General features: G+C 41.4%; 1 protein-coding gene across 1 annotated transcript in view; it reads left to right on the forward strand.

Annotated features, from left to right (window-relative positions):
• The window catches only part of UNC5D (unc-5 netrin receptor D), a 318,482-nt gene that overhangs the window by 161,157 nt on the left and 137,967 nt on the right, over positions 1–19,358 (forward strand). The window contains exon 2 of the mRNA XM_063311165.1: positions 9,029–9,247. Coding sequence (XP_063167235.1) covers positions 9,029–9,247 — 219 coding nt within the window. The remainder of the gene's footprint in view (positions 1–9,028; positions 9,248–19,358) is intronic.

The raw sequence follows: 19,358 nt of genomic DNA on the forward strand, positions 1-19,358 counted from the left end.
TCTTACCGTATCACATTAGTAAGGATACTATCTTGGCAACCCAATTATGATGCTGAGTTCCACCGAAATGAAACATAAGCAGTATCTCCTCTGGCATCTTGGAGAAAAGATAGCAGCACATCCAGAATGCTTTACTCTGCCTCTGGAGCATGTTGGACATTTAAGCCACCTTGCAATATCTGGGTGGATGAATTAAAACACATTTTACTGCATTTTATTTTCCCTGCCCTTTTCACGACACTTGTCAGTTTCCTTGTGCATCAAAGAAGTTTTGTGACCCAGAGGCCTGTCACTTGAGTGTGATGTACTGTATTTGACACCAGACAGCATTAAACCACTTTTGACCATGAAGTTGCCTTTTCAATTGTAAATGGAGCTAGGCTGAAATTTCTTGAAATACTTTTGTTGTTGTTGCTTCCAGAGAAAGGTACAAGGACTTTTAACAATTATTTTTCTCATTCATCCCTTAGGAGATGGAATATCAGAAAACAAGCCATTTCTCTGCTGTCCACCATTTTGCTTGTGACAACAAAACTAAAATAGACCCTCTAAGCTCTCTCTCTCTCTCTCTCTCTTTCTCTCTGTATTACCTCTTCCCCCCAGGAGAAACAGTCATATAATATTTGGATCACTGCAAGTGCAGCAATGACTTTGACAGACCACATTCATTGAAGAAAGGTGCCGAATAATGTTGGGAAATGGAGCCCCATACAAAATTCATGTGAATCTTAACTTCTCAGGCTGTAAAATAAGAAGCATTCACCTTCTCCCCTTCCCCTCCATCTGTTGTAATTCCTTGCTGCCTTTATAAGCTGAAAAACAAATCAGCATGCATGTTCTCTTGCTGACCACCCTTGCGCTTTCTGTTATTGTCAATCTTTGCTAAATACCATGTCCCTGAAGGCTTTAGTAAATCCATGTATTAAAGGTACAAAGGTTTTAGGGATTTGTGAGGACATCAAATCTCTGGCTTCCACCAACATCTTAAGTAATTTGAGAGAGAACATGCAAAAGGGGATGGGGGCCAGGTGTCCTAATCAAGACCCATGGATAAGACCCATCTGGTTGCCTTTTCTTATCTGAATAATGACTGTGTGTGTATTTTTGCTAATATTCTTTTTTGCACAATATTTTTATACAATCCTACAGCAAATAAGCTCTTGTGGCTCCAGAGGGGATAGGTGGGATTGTTTTATTTTTGCTATACTTTTCTGTCATCTGTTCATAAAAATGTAGTGTGAAGGGAGAAAAAAGATTGGAGCCTCCAACTGAACATCAGGTTAAAAAAAGGCAGGTGGACGCCACTTGGAAGTGTCATCTATTTAGGAAGCTTTTTGAAGCCAAATTCTGGACACTCCTTCTAGGTTTGGTCAGTCCAAATTCTGACCTTATACTGCCTGCCAGCTATAGGAACTTTTTTTCCTCCTTAAACTTGATTTCACTTTGTATCTAATGATGGTATTGGGATCTGAGCACAAACACCACAAACACTTACTTGTGAGAGGAAGTTTGGTGTTGTGTTTAAGGCATCAGGTTAGAAACTGGGAGACTGGGAGTTCTAGTCCTGCCTTAAGCACAAAGCCAGCTGGGGGACCTTGGGCCAGTCACTTTCTCACAACTTTAGGAAGAAGGCAATGGCAAACCACTTCTGAAATCTTGCAAAGAAAACTGCAGAGACTTGTCCAGGCAGTTGCTAGAAGTCCACACTGACTTGAAGGCACCCCACCCCCAAAAAACCCCACCATCTTCCAATTTTTCAATTATTTTACTTGCTTGTTTACTTGATTTGCTTATTTACAGGCTGCTCCAATCTACTGATTCTAATGGCACGCAACTCCCCAATATACAGTATAATTGGGATTAAAAACATACAAAGAAAACTGATAAGAAGCATTCCTATGGAACTGGGAATTGTGATTAAAAACATTAAAAATAATAAAGAGATGGCCACTCTCTCAACCAAATGGCCACTGCAACAGTCCAGCTTCAATGGTTTGATGGAACAACCAAGTTTCAGAAGAGAAGGGGCCTGTAGTGAAGTGGGGACATGAATGGAACACAGAAATCTACAGTATCATTTGTTGTGCCAGATGGTTGATCTGGGTAACTACTATTACCTTTCAGTGGGTCTCTGTCATGTTCCCCGTTGCAAGGCATAAGTGCATCACAACGGGGAACATGCACATCAGGAAAGAGGAAGGGAGAACCATAATCCCTTAAACACACACATCATCCCTTAAGCACACAAACCCACAAGTAAATCACCAGGACAATAGAAGGGCACCTCAGACCGGACCTGGAGACCATCAGCAGATCGGAGGAACTCCCACCCATTACCCCGGGGGGACGCACCTGCACCAGGCGAAGGCAAGAAGACAAAGAGGATCGTCGGAGATCGCCCGAATCACCCATCACCGAACCCATTACCACACTAATCCCCCATCTGGACCTGGCTTGGGGGGACAATAGGGGGTGGAGGGGGACAAAGATCCGCCACTAGGGTATAAATAGGATGCCCTGCCACCCTTCACACATTCCCGTCTTTTTCTCTGCATGCATTCCGTTTCAATAAAGCCGGAAATCCTTAGACCCTCTAAGTGAGTCCGTGTTTTATTCGAGGTGAGGCTGCCCTGACAGTCTCCAACAGAGACCCAACAGATCCAGTTAGATCATATGCTCATGATAATTTAGTCTGTTGGTACAGATTCTGTTTTGTGAGTATTTCACCCTAAGGATTCCTGCCTCACTGATTATATGGATGCAGACTTAGTTTCTTCTTGCATGGTCCTCCAGATGATATTGGATGTCAGCTCCCATCATGGCTCCCCACTGGCCATGGTGCATAGAAGTAATAGAAGTTGAGAAATATCTGACAGCAACACACAATGCTTATCCTCCTCTGACAGCAGGGTGGGCTACTAGTATTCCCAAAGTAATTGAACCCATTTTTGGTACCCTCTTTGAGCCCCTAAGTCTCCCAAAGATTGACGAAGGGAAAAAAAAATCAAGGAAAAACATATTCCCTAAAATAAGAATAACCTATTTTGCAAAAAGGAAGAAACTGTCTCATTCCACCCATATAAGATAGTGATGGCCAACCAATTTGGCCATCCCTACTTTAGGAAAACTGGATGATTCCATGGGTCGCTAAGAATTCAGGTGCCAACACGATCACTTTTTTTGAGGGGGGGGGGAGACTTGTTGCAGGTATGGATTATGTCAGATGTGATTCTAGCCCTTGGTAGTTTTTTCTCCAAAACATTGTGGGGTAATTAATCTCTAAAGCATCCATATTGTGTGGATAGGCATAGACATTTAGTGCTATGCAGAAAAAAAAAATAAAACTTTCTTGCAGTTGTCTCTATTGGCCCTCATTCCACTGGATTAAAAAATGCTTTTGAAATTTTGAATTTTTTTGGTTTGTTTGCATTTATGACAGTCAACCCATTTGAATTTTAACACTGTGATGGAAAAAGCAGAAACAGCACATCTTTATTAACTGAGAACAAATGATAAATTAAAACCAGTGGAAATAAACATTATTCTCTCTCTCTCTCCCTTCCCCCTTTAATACAGGGAGGGTTTTGTTTTTGTTTTTTACTTATAAAGAAAACTTTGCCTGGCATAAATTGTTCCTCTCTGAACCACTAGCTCTAAGGAAGACACATTTTAAATTAGCACCAGATTTTAAAGCTGAATTTTAAAAAGTGTGCTAGAAATTAATAGTATTAGCCAGACTGTAGCAAGCACCAGACTTTCCATTAGCAAAGCACTACGTTCTAAATGTTGTTGTTTTATGGACTATGATTTGGTAGCTTTCTACCATTTATACAGCCCTATAAAACCAAACACCATATTATTGTATAAAATATGCTGTAGGACATACCTAAGAGAAGCAAGGAAAGGCATTTAGTCATAACAGAAATGTTCTTCTCTGAAATGTTCTTTGGAGTAAACTGTGATTCCCAAGGAAAAGCAGGGAGGGAATTCACCATTTGCCATAAAATGTAAACAAAAATCAAGTTCTTGTTTGTGAACTCTGCCTTGCAGAAAATTAATACAAGCGATGGAAGTCAAACATGCATACAATTGTACCAAAATCAATTTACTTTAAGGTAGATTGTATTCATATATATGAGATGAAATTCCATTCTTCCTATAAACAGCAGAACACTTAAAATAAAAGTAAATACAAATCTAATTATATTAATCCTGTCACATTATTTTTGCAACCTATTCTATGTCAAGAACTTGGAGTCAATATTGGGAAATTAAAGACATACATTTTCTGCTGCTTTGGTGTCCACCTCACCAGAAGCTGGACATCAAAGTCTGGAGCCAACCCTGTCTGGCTTTCAATGCTCTTTTCTACAACCCCAGGCCCAAGTTAATGATCAATATTTGTTGAAATGAAATAACTTGGCATATTTCATCCAATGAACTATATCCTGAGGCTCACTTCCTCTGGGTCTCTGTTCTGTGTTGTGCTTGAGATTATGGAAAATCTTCTCTAATTATGGTGTTGGAAGATAATGATGATAAAATTCCCTTAGCTATCAAAGAATCTTGAAGACTCTCAATGAGGCAGATAACCTGTTTGAACTTTCTAGTGTTTTCTAATTATGTGGTTATATTTCTGGGCACACTTTTTTTCTTTTATTCTCTATGTGGTCTGCATAAGTATAAGTAAAACTATCAGTATCAGTCAGAGCATCAGTGAAAGTGTTGCATTCTTGTCCTGGGTAAAATGTCTTTAGTTGTCACGTTCACCGTTTCAATGTGCCTGGTACATCGTAATGCCTCGCATGCCATTTCCTTGGAGGGGGCTTACTCTCAGGAGCGGGTGGATAATTCCACTCTGCTGAGGTGTTATCTCTTGGCTGCTGTATTGGAATGTGTTTGGGTTAGGTCATGGATTCAAGGTTGCTTTCCCAGGCTGAGGCTAACGGTTTCCAGCACCTGGGAAGGGGCGGTTGATATGGCCGGGCGAGGGAGGGGTTCTCCTCAAGCAAGGGGATTTATTTTGTATTTTTGCATGCTTTTGCTCATTCTCAGCTTTCTCTGTATTTGCCAGAATTTCCCTAATAAATCAGATTTCATTTAAGTCACCGCTTGTGAGTCTGAGTGTTTGGGGTAGGCAACCATTACATAAAGCTGAGAATCCAAAACTTCAAATCCCACTGGACCCTATCCAGGAAAGAAAGGTTCTTTCGATCCTGTGAGGGAGAGTGCTGGCGATGACCGATCCAGATGTGCTACTTGTGGAGAGTGATGGGTCGAGCGAGGGAGAGCCTGACTCTACCATGATGCGACCCGACAGAGCCCCCCTGGGAGAACTCTCAGCGATTCGGGAGGAGGCGAGTTCGGGGTCTGAAGGTGAAGCGGCGGGCATGAAAACCACGCCAGAGACCACGGTCACGACCCCGGGCGAACTGGTCACCGGGGACGACAGTCGTGAGGATTTCTCGGAGGCGAGGGGTTCGTCCTGGAGGCAGAGATACCCGCTGTCCCCAACGGTGGTACAGGTGCCACCGAGGGGGGACTCCCCCACTCCAGACCGGATTCGGGTACTAGAGTCGAAGATGGATTCCCTGGAGCTCATTCTGCAGAAAATGAGCATGGACTTGAGTTCGCTGAAAGAAGTGCGGGAGGGGTCAAGCCAGCAGCATTCGACCCCTTCCTCCCAGACACAGTCTCTGGAACGAAGAAGGGGAGCTCGCCCGAGAGAGTGGGACCGGGCTCCCAGGGTGGAACTAGCACCGCCGCTCGTCCCTGAGCGGAGGCAGCTGGGAGCTGTCAAAGCAGCTGAACCACCAGTGGGGGGGCGCGGCCCGCCGGGCGGAGGACTGAGGGACTTCTCTGTCAAGTTCTATGGAGACCCGACAAAACTCTCATTCTTTCTGACGAATGCCAAGGCTTACATGGAAGAGTGGGGGTTGCTCTTTCGCTCGGAAAAAGCAAAAATCATCACCATTGCCACCAAGCTTAAGGGGAGGGCAGCGGACTGGTATGTACAGATGTGCCAGTCGGAAGCCCCTGAACTGGAGAAATTTGACGAATTCCTCTGGGCCCTACAGCACCATTTCGAAGATCCTCTAGCTAAGGAGCGGGCAAAGCGTGCCTTGAAAGAACTCAAGCAGGGATCGAGAATCGTGGCTGATTACGCGCTGGAGTTTAAAGCGCTAGCGGGGAAGGTGGAAGACTGGTCACAGGCAACTGTAATAGAGTTGTTCAAGGATGGTTTAAACACCGAAGTGCTGCGCTGGTCGCTGGGACGAGATGATCCTGACAGCTTGTACGGGTGGATCCAGCTCGCTGGAATGTCTGAGCATGCCCACGAGGTGTTCGTGCAGAGACGGGCGACGAAGTCGGGGCGGGATGGAAAACCCACCTGCCCTTCAGGCTCCTTGGGAAGATCTGGACAACATTCGTGGGAAGAGGAGAAGGAGTGCCGCTACGCGAAGGGGCAGTGCCTGCGCTGCGGTAAAGAGGGGCACCGCGCGGCAGCGTGCCCGAAGGTGAAGGGCGAGGACCGGCAGGGAAAGTCGACTGCAAAGTCCCCCTCTCTGCCGCGGAAAATGAAAGCAGCAGTGGCTGACAGCGAAATGGAAAGCGTGCCATTTTACGGGGACGAGGGTGAGCCTGAATTGCTGCAGTCGGCGGGAAATGCCAGCCACCTGCTCTAAAGGGTGCCGCAGGGCAGGTAGTAGAGGAGGGGCGCGAGCCTGTGTCGGTGAGTGGCAACTATCGCATTCTCACTGTGAAAGTAAAGTTGGGATCACGCACGAAGACGATAGAAGTGTGGGCGATGATTGATTCTGGGTGCTCACGGTGCTTAATGCATCCCGACGTGGTGGCTGCCTTGGAGTTGCTCACCTTTCCGTTGCAACGACTCATGGTTTTCACCCAATTGGACGGAGCCATGGCAGGGGGCAAACCGGTCACGCATTTCACCAGTTTGGTAGCCTTGCAAATGGGTAGCCACCGGGAAGGCTTGTCATTTGTAGTAGCTCCGGTGGGGGGTCCTTTGGTGGCTTTGGGTGTCCCATGGTTGGTCCAGCAAAATCCTCAGATAAATTGGGTCTATCGGACTGTAACCTTTAGGGACGGATTTTATCAAGCACCGGAGGGGAATGAAGCCCCAGAGGAGGTGGTGGGGGTAGCGGCAGCTGCGACTCCACAGTACCCAACCCCTCCTCTTGAGGGTATACCGGAGGAGTACCAGGCATTTGCTGATGTGTTTGGGGAGAAAGAAGCCGATCGACTTCCCCCCCATCGGAAAACTGACTGTGCCATTGAGCTGGTGCCTAACACCCAATTGCCTAAGCCAAAGATTTACTCAATGACTCAGAAGGAACTAACTTTGTTACGGGAGTTTGTGGACAAAAACTTGGCAAGAGGGTTCATTGAACCAGCTAGTTCGCCAGTGGGGGCACCGGTTCTCTTCCACCCGAAGAATAGTCCAATGGCTTTTTTGAGTAGTTATGTAGATTTTTTTTAACCTTTTAGTTTCTGAATACTGAAGATAGTTTGCTCATCAAGTAACTCTCATTGCGGGTCAGATTTCTCTAGTTCACTGTGTATCTACCAGTGGTTTCCATTACAGAGTATATTTCACTCATGTCTTGGTTTTATTCCAAGTATGCTTATTTAATCTTTTTTTTTTTTAAACTTCCATGTAAATTGCATCAGCTTGGCTATTTCTCCTCTCCCCACAATTATTTATGCCAGTTACCTTTAATCTTCCTGCATAAATGGGTCCCAGAGGTGATTAAAGCTCTTCCATCTGTTGGATACCCTACCTAAACTGCCAAGTCATAGTCATGCAAGAAGTATCTCCATCTCCTTCTGTTCCAGCTTCAGTGGGAACTATTTGTTTGTTTGTTTGTTTGTTTGACCTCTGATATCACAGCATTTGGTTCGATTGATAAGGTTAGAACAAGGCAAAGGGTATTACACCAAATCAAGCCAGACTACTGGTTCATGGAGCTCAATATGGTGAAAACTGCCCAGCACTTGTGCATCATGGGATCAGACAAGAATTTTTCCTAGTTTCACCTGGAAATCCTGGGGAACTATGGACTTCCTGCATTTAAAGCATGCACTCTTACCACAAAGCTATACAGGATTGTGCTGAAGCTTCATATGGTCTTTTCTCTATGGAAAGTTTCCCCAAGATGCTAGAAGACCTAGGAAGGATATATGGAGTCCCCCTTTCTGAAGATCCTCCAGGGCAGAGATTTCTCCTTTCTCTTGCATCGATAAACTAAATTAACATACCATAACTGAACTTTCATTGACAAAAACTTGACATAAGCAAAATTTCCTTCCTTCCTTCCTTCCTTCCTTCCTTCCTTCCTTCCTTCCTTCCTTCCTTCCTTCCTTCCTTCCTTCCTTCTTCCTTCTTCCTTCTTCCTTCCTTCCGTTTCTCCTCCTCTTCCTTGCTGAGCTCTTTCCCCATATCATAGAATGATTCTTGGACACTGTGAAAGAAGTACAAGTGTGAATTGGCTGCAAAATGATAACCGAGTTAAATGCTGGAGCTGTCTGTGTTTGCCTGGAGGTTGAGGTGAGGTCTTATATGACTTCTGCTGCTCATGAGCCTAGACTCCTGAGAAACTTTTGGAAAGTTTCTTCTCTCCCTGAAGAAAATTGAAATAGTTTACTCAACATCTATACCCACTAATAGGCTAGAAACAAGGGCTGATGCATGCACCTGTTGGGTTTGTTATAGCTGATGAAGATGGTTATGATTGCTATTCTTCTATGCAATTCAGAAAAAAAAAATAGCTAAAAATTCAGTTCCTGGATGATTTTTTTCTTTCTTCCTTTCATGTATTGTCTGGAACCCACCTTCTGAATTTTAGCCTGTTTGCTTTGGAAGTTCAAAGCTTATCCCTTAGGTTTTGCATGGAAGTACTTAGTTCTTTAACAGTACCAGATGTATCTAATGGACATTTACTGCCTTCAGTTGGGATTGATGGAAGTCCTCTATATGGTATGACATCCTCTTTTTTTGCTTTTTCAGGAACTGACACCAGTGAAACCCTCCCAGAATCTGTCCCATCTGCTCCTGGGACCCTACCCCATTTCATGCAAGAACCTGATGATGCATATATCATTAAAAGCAACCCAATTGTGCTGCGCTGCAGAGCCATGCCAGCAATGCAGATCTTCTTTAAATGCAATGGGGAGTGGGTTCATCAAAATGAGCATGTCTCTGAGGAGAGCATGGACAAAAGCACAGGTAAGTGATAACCCTGTGCCAGGGTTTGCCAATCTGTTTTGGATGCATGCCTGCATTTGGAATTTTGGGAGCATGTAATGGGCATTCTTATAAAATGGCTGTCAAGGTAAGGGCTTGTCCATTCACAATATGGCTGCCACAAAGGATAAAGTAACTAAGTACAAAGGACTGATATATTCAAAAGCAACATTTTTCTTTTCTTTTTTTTTTCCAATTTACTTTTTAGTAAAGTATCTGGTACGGCCAGAGCGCTGGCAACTGTCAAGAAGTGTCACTGGGGACTCTGACTCACAAAGGTATCATGTGAGAGACTTCAGCCCTATAATCACTAACTCACAAATATATTAGAATTGCAGATAAATGGTAAAAATAGGTGACATTAGATCATATTCTTGAGCCTTGGTGAATATCTTGTTTGCTTGTTCTATGCTCCATGTTAGCTGGAGGTTACATGAACATGAAAGATTACATCAACATTTGACTCCCAGGAGGCATTTGGCAGGTATGAAGTTACATGGAGAAACATCATTTTGTGGTCAAAACCTACTTGCAAAGAGAGGGATTGTAAGGCAGAGAGGTAGGTGGGTGGGTGGGAAACTCTGAGAAATGCAACGTGTTTTTCCTATCTTCCAGAAAATCTTATATCCTTGCTTGTTTAGACACAACTGGATAAGCTCACAAGCCAATTTAATGGTGGGGCTGCCTTAGAATTTCAAATTCTGTGTCATTATGATTCCCCCACTCTTCTACCTTAAGTTCCAAGATTGCTAATGGTTCTCGGAAATAAGACATTTTATAAAGTGGGTGAGGTAGGATGAGGAAAGCAAGTGCATTTTGAAAGTGTCACATTCTAGTAGGTGTTAGTTGTATGCATTGCTGTTGTTATTGATTGTGTTGTTGGTCACAGCATTCCACAGTTTGCTTTCAGAGTAAGTACATTCCATATCATATATAAAACATTAGTCAAAAGAACATGCAAAAATATTCATTTAATCATGACTTTCAGAACAAAAGGAACAAGGCTCTGTTCATTAATTATCCACATTTAAATTACCAGTACAGGTATTTCAGCTCACAGGCATCTAATCTATGGAACAGATGAATTAAACTCACTTGTTCTAACAACTGCTGTGGTGTAGCACCTTTCTTGTCATGAGCTGTTTGATGCTCCTTTTTCATTTTTATTTTATGATATTGAGATACAGGTTGTAAAACAGGAAAGAGAAGGACATTCATCCTTATCAGACGTGGAGGTTCAGCATTTCCCTATAGGCTGCAGTGCCTGAAATTTGCCAGCCTGGGATTTTTTCATATAGAAAGTATAGATCAAGGCACTTGGAAACATGGCAGCTGCTAACAGATCTAATAGAACCCAATATGCTATAGAGCAGTGTTTCTCAACCTTGGCAACTTGAAGGTGTGTGGACTTCAACTCCCAGAATCCCCCAGCCAGCATAGAGCCAAATTCCAAGGGAAAAACCGCCTAGAGTCCCTCTCTTGGGGGAGATCGGTGGTAATTAAATTTGAATAATCAATCAATAAATAAATAAATAGTGTTTCAGAGTGCGCATGGGGCTACAGGTCACGCTTGGTGATCACTCCTCAAAGAATCTGTGTTGTTTCCCCTGGATTTGAGCAACAGCACCATGCATTCTTAAGAAACGGCATGTCGAATTTAAAGAGATTGTCACAGCTGTAGCATGTGCTTCTGCACACAGCCCAGATTGCCTTTTCTCCTTCGAATCAGGACTGCCGCACAAAGCATATTGTGTAAGCAGTGTGTGCGTGAGAAAGTACGAGTGTGTATGCATAGTGTATGAGGGTTGGAATTATTTTTTTTTACTGGCTTCTTGTCCAGAACTCACCAGTTCTGTTGAAAATAAAGCAACAGATACTAAAATAAATAAAAAAAGAGGAAATGGTGATTCATGTGCCATCTTGGGGAGGGAAATTCTATTTCTTTTCCTCAAGCGCCCAGTGCTTTGTTTGTGATAATGAGAGCAGAAGGGCAGATTATTATCCGCTTCCTTAAGTGGAATTATGGAAAAGGTGTGTGTGTGTGTGTGTGTTTGAGAGAGAGAGAGAGAGATTTCTGTTCAAATGAAATGTTTCTTGTTTCAAGTAATGTGTAGTTCACATCATCCTTCTGAAAGGTCATGTTAGCTAGCTGGCATTTGAGTATCTCATTCCTCCTATGGCAATTGTACGAGTGTTTTTGAAGGACTAGATGAATGTCAGGAGCAGAATGGCATGCAAGGCATGGCAAGAAGTGGAATTCTTCTTTCTGAGGAATCTGCCGTAATACTTTGCATATTCCCTTAAGCTTACACACAGGCATGCACATACATGTAGTTGTACACACACTCACAGGCCTACCTCTCCAAACTAACATGCAAATTGTAAGGCTGGGAGATTTTTGTCCGATAAAGTCACCCAATGTCATGCTGGTGGTGGAGGAGGGATTTTGGAGTCTGCCCATGTCATAAACATGATTAAAAAAAGAGAGAGAATGAGAGAGAGAGAATATGCTGCTTTCCTCAAACAGTGGCTTGGCTGAATTAATTACCAATTCAGAGTTCAACTGCATTTTATTGTATTATCTAAGCCATCTTGTGCTTCAACTGGAAATAATAATAATAGTAGTAATAATAATAATAATAATAATAATAATAATAATGGGGTACCATTTCAGAATGCTGGAATAAATAAAATTGAGATTTGTCACTCATCTCAACTCTATCTTGCTGTTCCCTTGGTAGCAGTTGCTCAGGGCTTCTGCCACTGCCATTACAGGTCACTCACTATGTTTTTAAAACCTTCAGCTCTCTAGTGCTCTAGTTCCTGCTTTTGTTGATCCCTGTTTCTACTCAATTCTCAATCCACCAACCTACTTCTTCCCAGCCAAACACTTCCTGTGATTTCTCTGACATCGTGACATGAGGAATGTTTAGTCTTGTCCATGGGAATTTACCTACCCTGTTTTTAAATCATTAGAGTTCAGTCAATCTTGCATGACAGCATAATATACAGTATCTTCAAAACGTAAGTTTAGCTTCTCCCAACCTGCTATTTTCCATATTGGTTGGATTAGAACACCCCTCATCCCTAGAGAGCATGCCCTTTCTTAGACTTACTTGTTGAACCCAGCCTGTGAAATATTTAATTAACTTTTTGATTCTTCCATTTTGTGGGAACTATAATGTAGGTTGTGCATCATATAATATTAGGAGGGAATCTTGAAGTGTGACCTCACTAGCCTAATAAAAGTTAATAGGGATGAATGAAGACAGTATTTTAAATTCTGGTATACTTCACAGATAATCCCTCTTTCTTCTGGACTCTGGATATAGTATGTGCTGTTTCTCAGCCTTAGTATTGGCATAAAACTGATGCTTAAGAAAGCAGGTCTTCACCCTTTAATTAGTTTGCTGAGAATGGAAAGCAGATGGATTTGCATCAGGTTTGTTATAAGGTGAAAGAACGATGTGATTGGCTTTGGCACATAGCCAACTTGCAATTCAATTCACATTTTCTTTCAACTTCCTTCCCAACTGCTTTGTACTAGCCCAGCAAATGTCACTTATTGCAGTCTGGGCATGTGAGAATATCTCAGTGAAGCAATCACATTACCACTTTTCTCTGCATGATGATCCCTGCATGGATCCCAAATACGGCCTGCCTTCTCAACAAGTTAATTTGTCCAGGTAGCTTGGCCTTAAACATCCATTAAAAAAAAAAAAGTAGCTGTAGAAGAGCTTGTCTTTCCAAGCCCTTAGTTAATTCTCCTACAGTTTCCTTCTCAGTTTCATCTTTGGACATCTATCTATCTATCTATCTATCTATCTATCTATCTATCTATCTATCTATCTATCTATCTATCTATCTATCACTGTGTGTGCTGCCTTTATCCGTTAGATCAGTGTGGCTTCCTCTCTTAGTAGAAATCTTATTGAAAGGATGAATTTGGTTTGTTGTTTGTTTGACAGTCAGCCTTGATGACATAACAGCATGACATGCCATAAAAATTCAGCCTTAACCTTTGGAAGGAGGGAAAAAAAACTTCTGGTAGGAAAAATGATGTATCTTTTAAGAAGGGATACTTGCCACATTGAATCCTTGTGAATTCCTTTAATAAGTAATCCAGTATCCATATATCTGTGTATGAATCCATAAAAGTTTGCAGTTATCAAAATAATGAGCACAACTGCCAGACACGTCAAGCAGAGATTTATCTTAAAAAATGAAGTTAATTATTGTAGACCACAGACAGAAGGGAAGCAACTCAAGGCGTGATTCAGCAAACAGTTAAATGGAATGATACTTTTCACTTAAGATAGTACACCTCATCAGGTATAATCCCATACTTGTCTTTGGGTTTCTTAAAACTTTTCAGCTGTGTGCTATAGCTATAGAAGTATTCATCAGATGCTGGTGCTGGTGAGACCTGAACTTGGAAGAGCTGGGAACACATGAAAGATACAGAAAGCAGGACCTTTCTGTCCAAACCTATCACTCTACCATTCAGCACAGCTCTTTCATGTTGGAGATCAGTAGAATAAAACCAAATATGGACAACATATGAAATAAGCATCAGGCTGTAAGCAATAAGTAGTTAGAAAGGCTTTAGAAAATGCTCATGATATCAGAATTGTGAGGTTAGCAGCCTTCTGTTAGTGAATTTCTATCTTGTTAGAGAGAGATTGAGAGTGAAGTGTAAAGAATTATACTTCTGCAGGACTCCTGTGGTGACATGTCTGTTCTTTTCATGTCTTTGAAATTTTTAAGGGATTGGTCAGAGGAGAGAATGTAGTCCAGACTTATTTTATCCTGAGGGCTTTATTATAGTCCAGTAATAAGATTCAGTGGCCAAGTGTAGGCATCATGCTTAACTATAGTTTGTACTACAGTTAATAATGTATTTTGTGGAATTTTATTGCATTTTTAAAAGTTTTATTAATAATTAAAGGTCTATGTATTTTATTGTTGTGCTTTCTGGCCCAAAGGCTGTAATAAAGGTTTGATTTGAACTATAATTTCATGCAGTGTGAATGAGTTTTACAGTAGGAGTGGCAAGCTGTGGTCTAGCCTTCTGAGCATGTCTGCTGAAAACTTGGAAGCATGGCTTCCTGCCATTTTGAAGTTGAAATAAGATGAAAATTCTAATGTAAGCCCCAAAATATGCACAGCATGGTTAAAAAAACAGCAACAAGAACAAAATCCTTAAAACTGTCTCTTTCTCTATCTCTTCCCCCAAAACTAGCCTCTGCCCCAAAAACTAGCCTCTGCCCCCAAAACTAGCCTATCAATATATGGGCTGTGATTCTACTCAGTTTGTTAAATGTGCAAGCCATCTCCTCCCCATTCCCATGACCACAACCTAAAAAGGAAGTTAAAAGTATGGTTTTTATTAACCATAATCTACCATGTCATGAGAATCCTAAACTGTGATTTGTACAAAGTAACCATAAGCTTTTGATCATATACCGTAATCTAAGAATCTCTTTCATAGTTTATAATTTTTAAGTTTTCTTGTTTCAGATGAACTTTGACCAAACTTAAACACAACTTGTCATCTTGTAAATGATACAATAAACTAAGCCTAAGCAGGGTTGGATGGCTTTGCACAGCACAACAGAAATAAAGCATCAAAGCTCTATCTTTTAGCCACATTAGATAAAAAGGAACAATGTCACTGTGGCTTTTTTTAAACTAATTTTTATTGCATTTTTTATAAGAGAAATACAGAAAGAACATTACATGAAAACAAATAAAGAAAAAAAGGTAATATAAAACAAATTAATTAATTACAAAATTGTCTTACCAAAATAAACAAAAAGAGAGAAAAAATAGAAAATTAATCAAATAAACGGGGAAAAACCCTTAAAAATTAGCATACCAAATTAATATAAAATACCTAAATATATCACATTTTCATTTAATCGTGTAATAACATATCAAATTGCATATTTTTTCCTATTCTTGCAAAATATATTCCCTCTTTGCCAAAGGGAAAGATACTGTGTCAATTTTTGAATAATAGTAAAAAATACCCTTTTCTGTGTAATTGGATAAAGTACACACTCCTTGGATCCAGTCTTTGATATATGGTCTAATAGTACTTTACCAATCTCTCAATATAATTCTCTTGGCCATTCTCCATGCCCAATATATCCAATATTCCTCAAAAACAGTCAGATTCCACAATTTTGGAACATAATTCAAATAACCACGATATCTTTCACTCGAAAACATTTACCCAGACATCTACTTATATATGTGGCTCATTCTTGCCTCACTAAATTATGGTATATTAAGGTGGCCAAATCTGATCAAAAAGTAACGGCTTATTTTTGTCTGTTGCTCCTTGAGATACTGAGATTTCTTCCCTCTTGATCTGAATGTTTCCGTGATTAAGAGAATATTTGTTAAGGGTTTAAATATATTGAATCATTTAAACCTATTTTAAAAGAGTGTGCTTCAAATTGGCAGTAAAGTATTTCAATTTCTATTTTCCCAGTGGTATGAGACCTGCTAAGAGTAAGTAAAGTTTCCTTGTCTGATAAATAAAAAGATTATAGCAATAACTGCTGTCAGCATTTTTCTCATTTAAACAAATAAAGCTGACAAATGATGAAGTTTGGTGCTGTGCTGTTATGTTTAAGCACATGCTGGGCAGTTATTCATCCTCTCCCAGCATAAGTTTGTCTGTTGCTAAAGCACCCAGCAGTACAGAACGCTTATTAGCATAGCAGTTCGAGAAGCAATAAAAATTCCATATTCTTTTAGGCTGTGCAGGATGACAAAGGATGATAGTTGTAATTTGCACAATAATTTAAATGGCTGGGCAACTCCTGTGAATTGGATTTACATAAGGTATCAGAGAACAATGCCAGTTTTCCATTTGTAATGCATTGATTCTTAAATTGATGAGGAATACTTGCCAGGCAATTTCCATTATTCAAGGCAGAGGAGATCTGTGGTTTAAAGAAATAGCAAAATATTTTCTCTTGCAAATAGTCCAATCTTTAACTATGCCTACTTCACTGGTTTTGTTTTATTATAATGTTTGTGGTAGGAGAATTGAGGAGGGGGAGGGCAACCTCTTTAAGTCACATTTTTAAAAGAATATCTTATTGACTAAGTACGGCTTGATGGATTCAGACATCACACTAAATAATAAACAATACTTTATAAACTTCAATGGATGAGTTGACAGGTTGTGCTAAACCAAAACCAAACAAAACATCATTATGTGAAAGGTGAGCCCAGCTAATGGGTGTCTTGGGCAGACCCATTGTTCAGTTCCAATCATGTTTATCCATGAATCTCATCAGGATTCTTAACCAGCCATTCCTATTTCCAGCTTAAACTATCTCAAGGGATAGTAATGAAGGTAAGTAGAAGCTGCACATTGAGCTTTGGAGGAGAAGCAAATCTAAGGAAGTTTTCTTCCCCGGGAGCTGGGGGTTATACCTGTCAGTCTATTACATGGTCCATCTGAGGCCTTGGTTGCTGCTTGGAACAGGAGGGCTTCTGAGGCCTTGGATCGGATTGCGCCTATGGGACCTCTCTCCTCTCATGGATCCTGTCATTCCCCATGGTTTATGGAGGAACTGAGGGAAATGAAATGGGAGAAGAGATGTCTAGAGCATCACTGGTGCATGGCGAGGGACAAACTTGACTGAACACAGGTTAGAGCTGCTATTAAGGACTACCTCATGGCAGTAAGGGTGGCAAAGTGACAATACTTCTCCGGCCTCATGGCATCTGCAGATAGCTATCCTGCAGCCCTGTTTTGGGTGACATATACCTTCTTAGGTAAAGGGGATGCGGAGACTCCCCTGAAGGGGCGTGCCAAAGAATTTGCTCAGCACCTGTCAGATAAGGTTGCTTGAATTTGTTCTCAGCTGGATGGCAGCCTTGTTACAGGTCCTGAGGAGGTATCCGGGCAGAGACTTGCCCTCTTATCTGGAAACATTTTGAACCTGTTGGGCCTGAGGAAGTGGAGGGGGTCTTTATGACATTGAGCTCAGGCACCTATTCTTTATATCCATGCCCCTCCTGGCTAATTAAAGTTGCCCAGGGGTGTTGCATGAGTGGGTTCTGGTGATGGTAAATTCCTTTTTGTTGTTCCTCTGCCTCTTAAGGAGGTGCTGGTTTGCCCCCTCCTCAAGAAACCATCACTGGACCCCACTATACTGGACAATTTTCATCCAGTATCTAACCCCCCTTTTTGGGGAAGATGGTGAAGGTGGTTGTGTAGCAGCTTCAGAGGACTCTGGATGAAGCAGATCATCTGGATCCCTTTCAGTCAGGATTCAAGTATGGGTATGGGACAGAAATGGCATTGGTCACACTTTTGGATGATCTCTGGCAGGGGCAGGGTGGGGGTTGTGCATCCATTCTCATTCTTCTTAACCTCTCAGTGGCCTTTGACACCATTGACCGTGGTATCCTTCTGGACTGGCTCCAGGGATTGGGGGTAGGCGGCACAGTAAGGTGCTGGTTTTGACCTTTAAAGCCCTTTGTGGCATGGGGCCGGGTTATTTGGGGGACCGCCTCTTCTTGATTACTTCTGCCCATCCCATCAGGTCTGGCAGAAGAGGCATGGTCAGGATACCGTCTGCTAAGGAACTACATTTGGCAAGTCCCAGGACTGCCATGGTGCCTGCCCTGTGGAACATCATCCCACCCCCGATGTGAGATTGTCCCTTCCTTGATGTCCTTCCAGAAGTCCCTTAAAACTTGGTTATGTCAACAGGGTCTCATGGAAATGGGGATTTAATGAGGTGGCTACATTGTAACATCTATGCTTTCCCTACCCTTTTAAATAATCATAAACATAAATATTTTAATTTTAGAGTATTTTTGTAATTATTGTTTTATGGCTTTATTGTACACTGCCCAGAGTCACATTTCTGTGAAATGGGTGCATATAAATGTGATTGATAAATACATACCAAAGAAAATATGCTTGAAAAAAGGATACACTCTAGAAAAAAAAAATACCAAACTGCCTATCTCAGAAGAAACACAGAAATATTTTATGTACACTTTTTTCTTCTGCCAAAATTGCCAATGCGTGGAGATAGACTGAAATGAATTTACTATCCTGAAAATGAGAAACTGAATAAAACTGTAATTGATGGATCTGCTTGTTCTAATTTATATCTAGAGTTTCCGTTTCAACCGCAGGTGTTAGTAGAGAGAAGGCTGCATTTTTTTTAACAAGAGCTTTATTTGCTTTTGGAATATTGATGAGGCATATCATGAGAAAATGACAAGAACACATTTTTGCACTTTGTAGCTCTCATTATGTAATCTATGAAAATTCTTGGTCATCTCTTTGTTCTTTGGTGATGAGTAAGAACCTTTCTCTTTCACTCTCCTTCTGCCCTTCTTAAGAAGGCAAGTAAATCCATATGACCCATTGAACTACTTTCTTCTTGCATATACATGCATACACTTTGGTTTGTTTTGCATCTAGCCATACTCAGTATTTTGTGATTGCACATTTTTTGTAGTTTTCTTCTGCTGACATGACTTGGATTCTTCTGGTATTTGGGTGTTCTGATGGAATGACATCTTTTGGAGCAAGTGCAGGAAACAGAATGCTTTGGAGAGGATAAGTAAGTGAAATATCCTTTCCAGAGCATTAAGTTTCCTGCACTTGCTCCAAAAGATGTCATTCCATCAAGCTCTACTCCTGGTGATTTCATGAGAACATCCATGTAGTTTTCTTGACATGAATGCTCTATGGACTTGTTTTCCTGGATTTTTCTTCCCCCACTTCTTAGTCCACTCTTGATATTTCCAGATGATCTCTCACCCAAGTAATAGCCAGGTCCAGTGCTGTGTAGCTTTTGTAAATTGGCTAGCGTCAGTCATAAGCTGGAAACAATAGTTCTCCTGTACCAAATATTTTCATCTTCACCTCAGGTTCAACTACTTCCTCCAGAAGAAGAGAGAGAGAAAAGCCAATTAACTAATTAACTAAACTATGGGCTGATTTGGAATTTCTAAAAAATTATATTTCAGATGAGGAACTGTGTGTGACTGATTTTTCAATTAGAGATGGGTGGCTGGTTCAGGCTGTGTGCTACACAGAGTA

Source organism: Candoia aspera, chromosome 9, assembly GCF_035149785.1.
Source record: "Candoia aspera isolate rCanAsp1 chromosome 9, rCanAsp1.hap2, whole genome shotgun sequence".
In the NCBI taxonomy this organism is placed as follows: Eukaryota; Metazoa; Chordata; class Lepidosauria; order Squamata; family Boidae; genus Candoia; species Candoia aspera.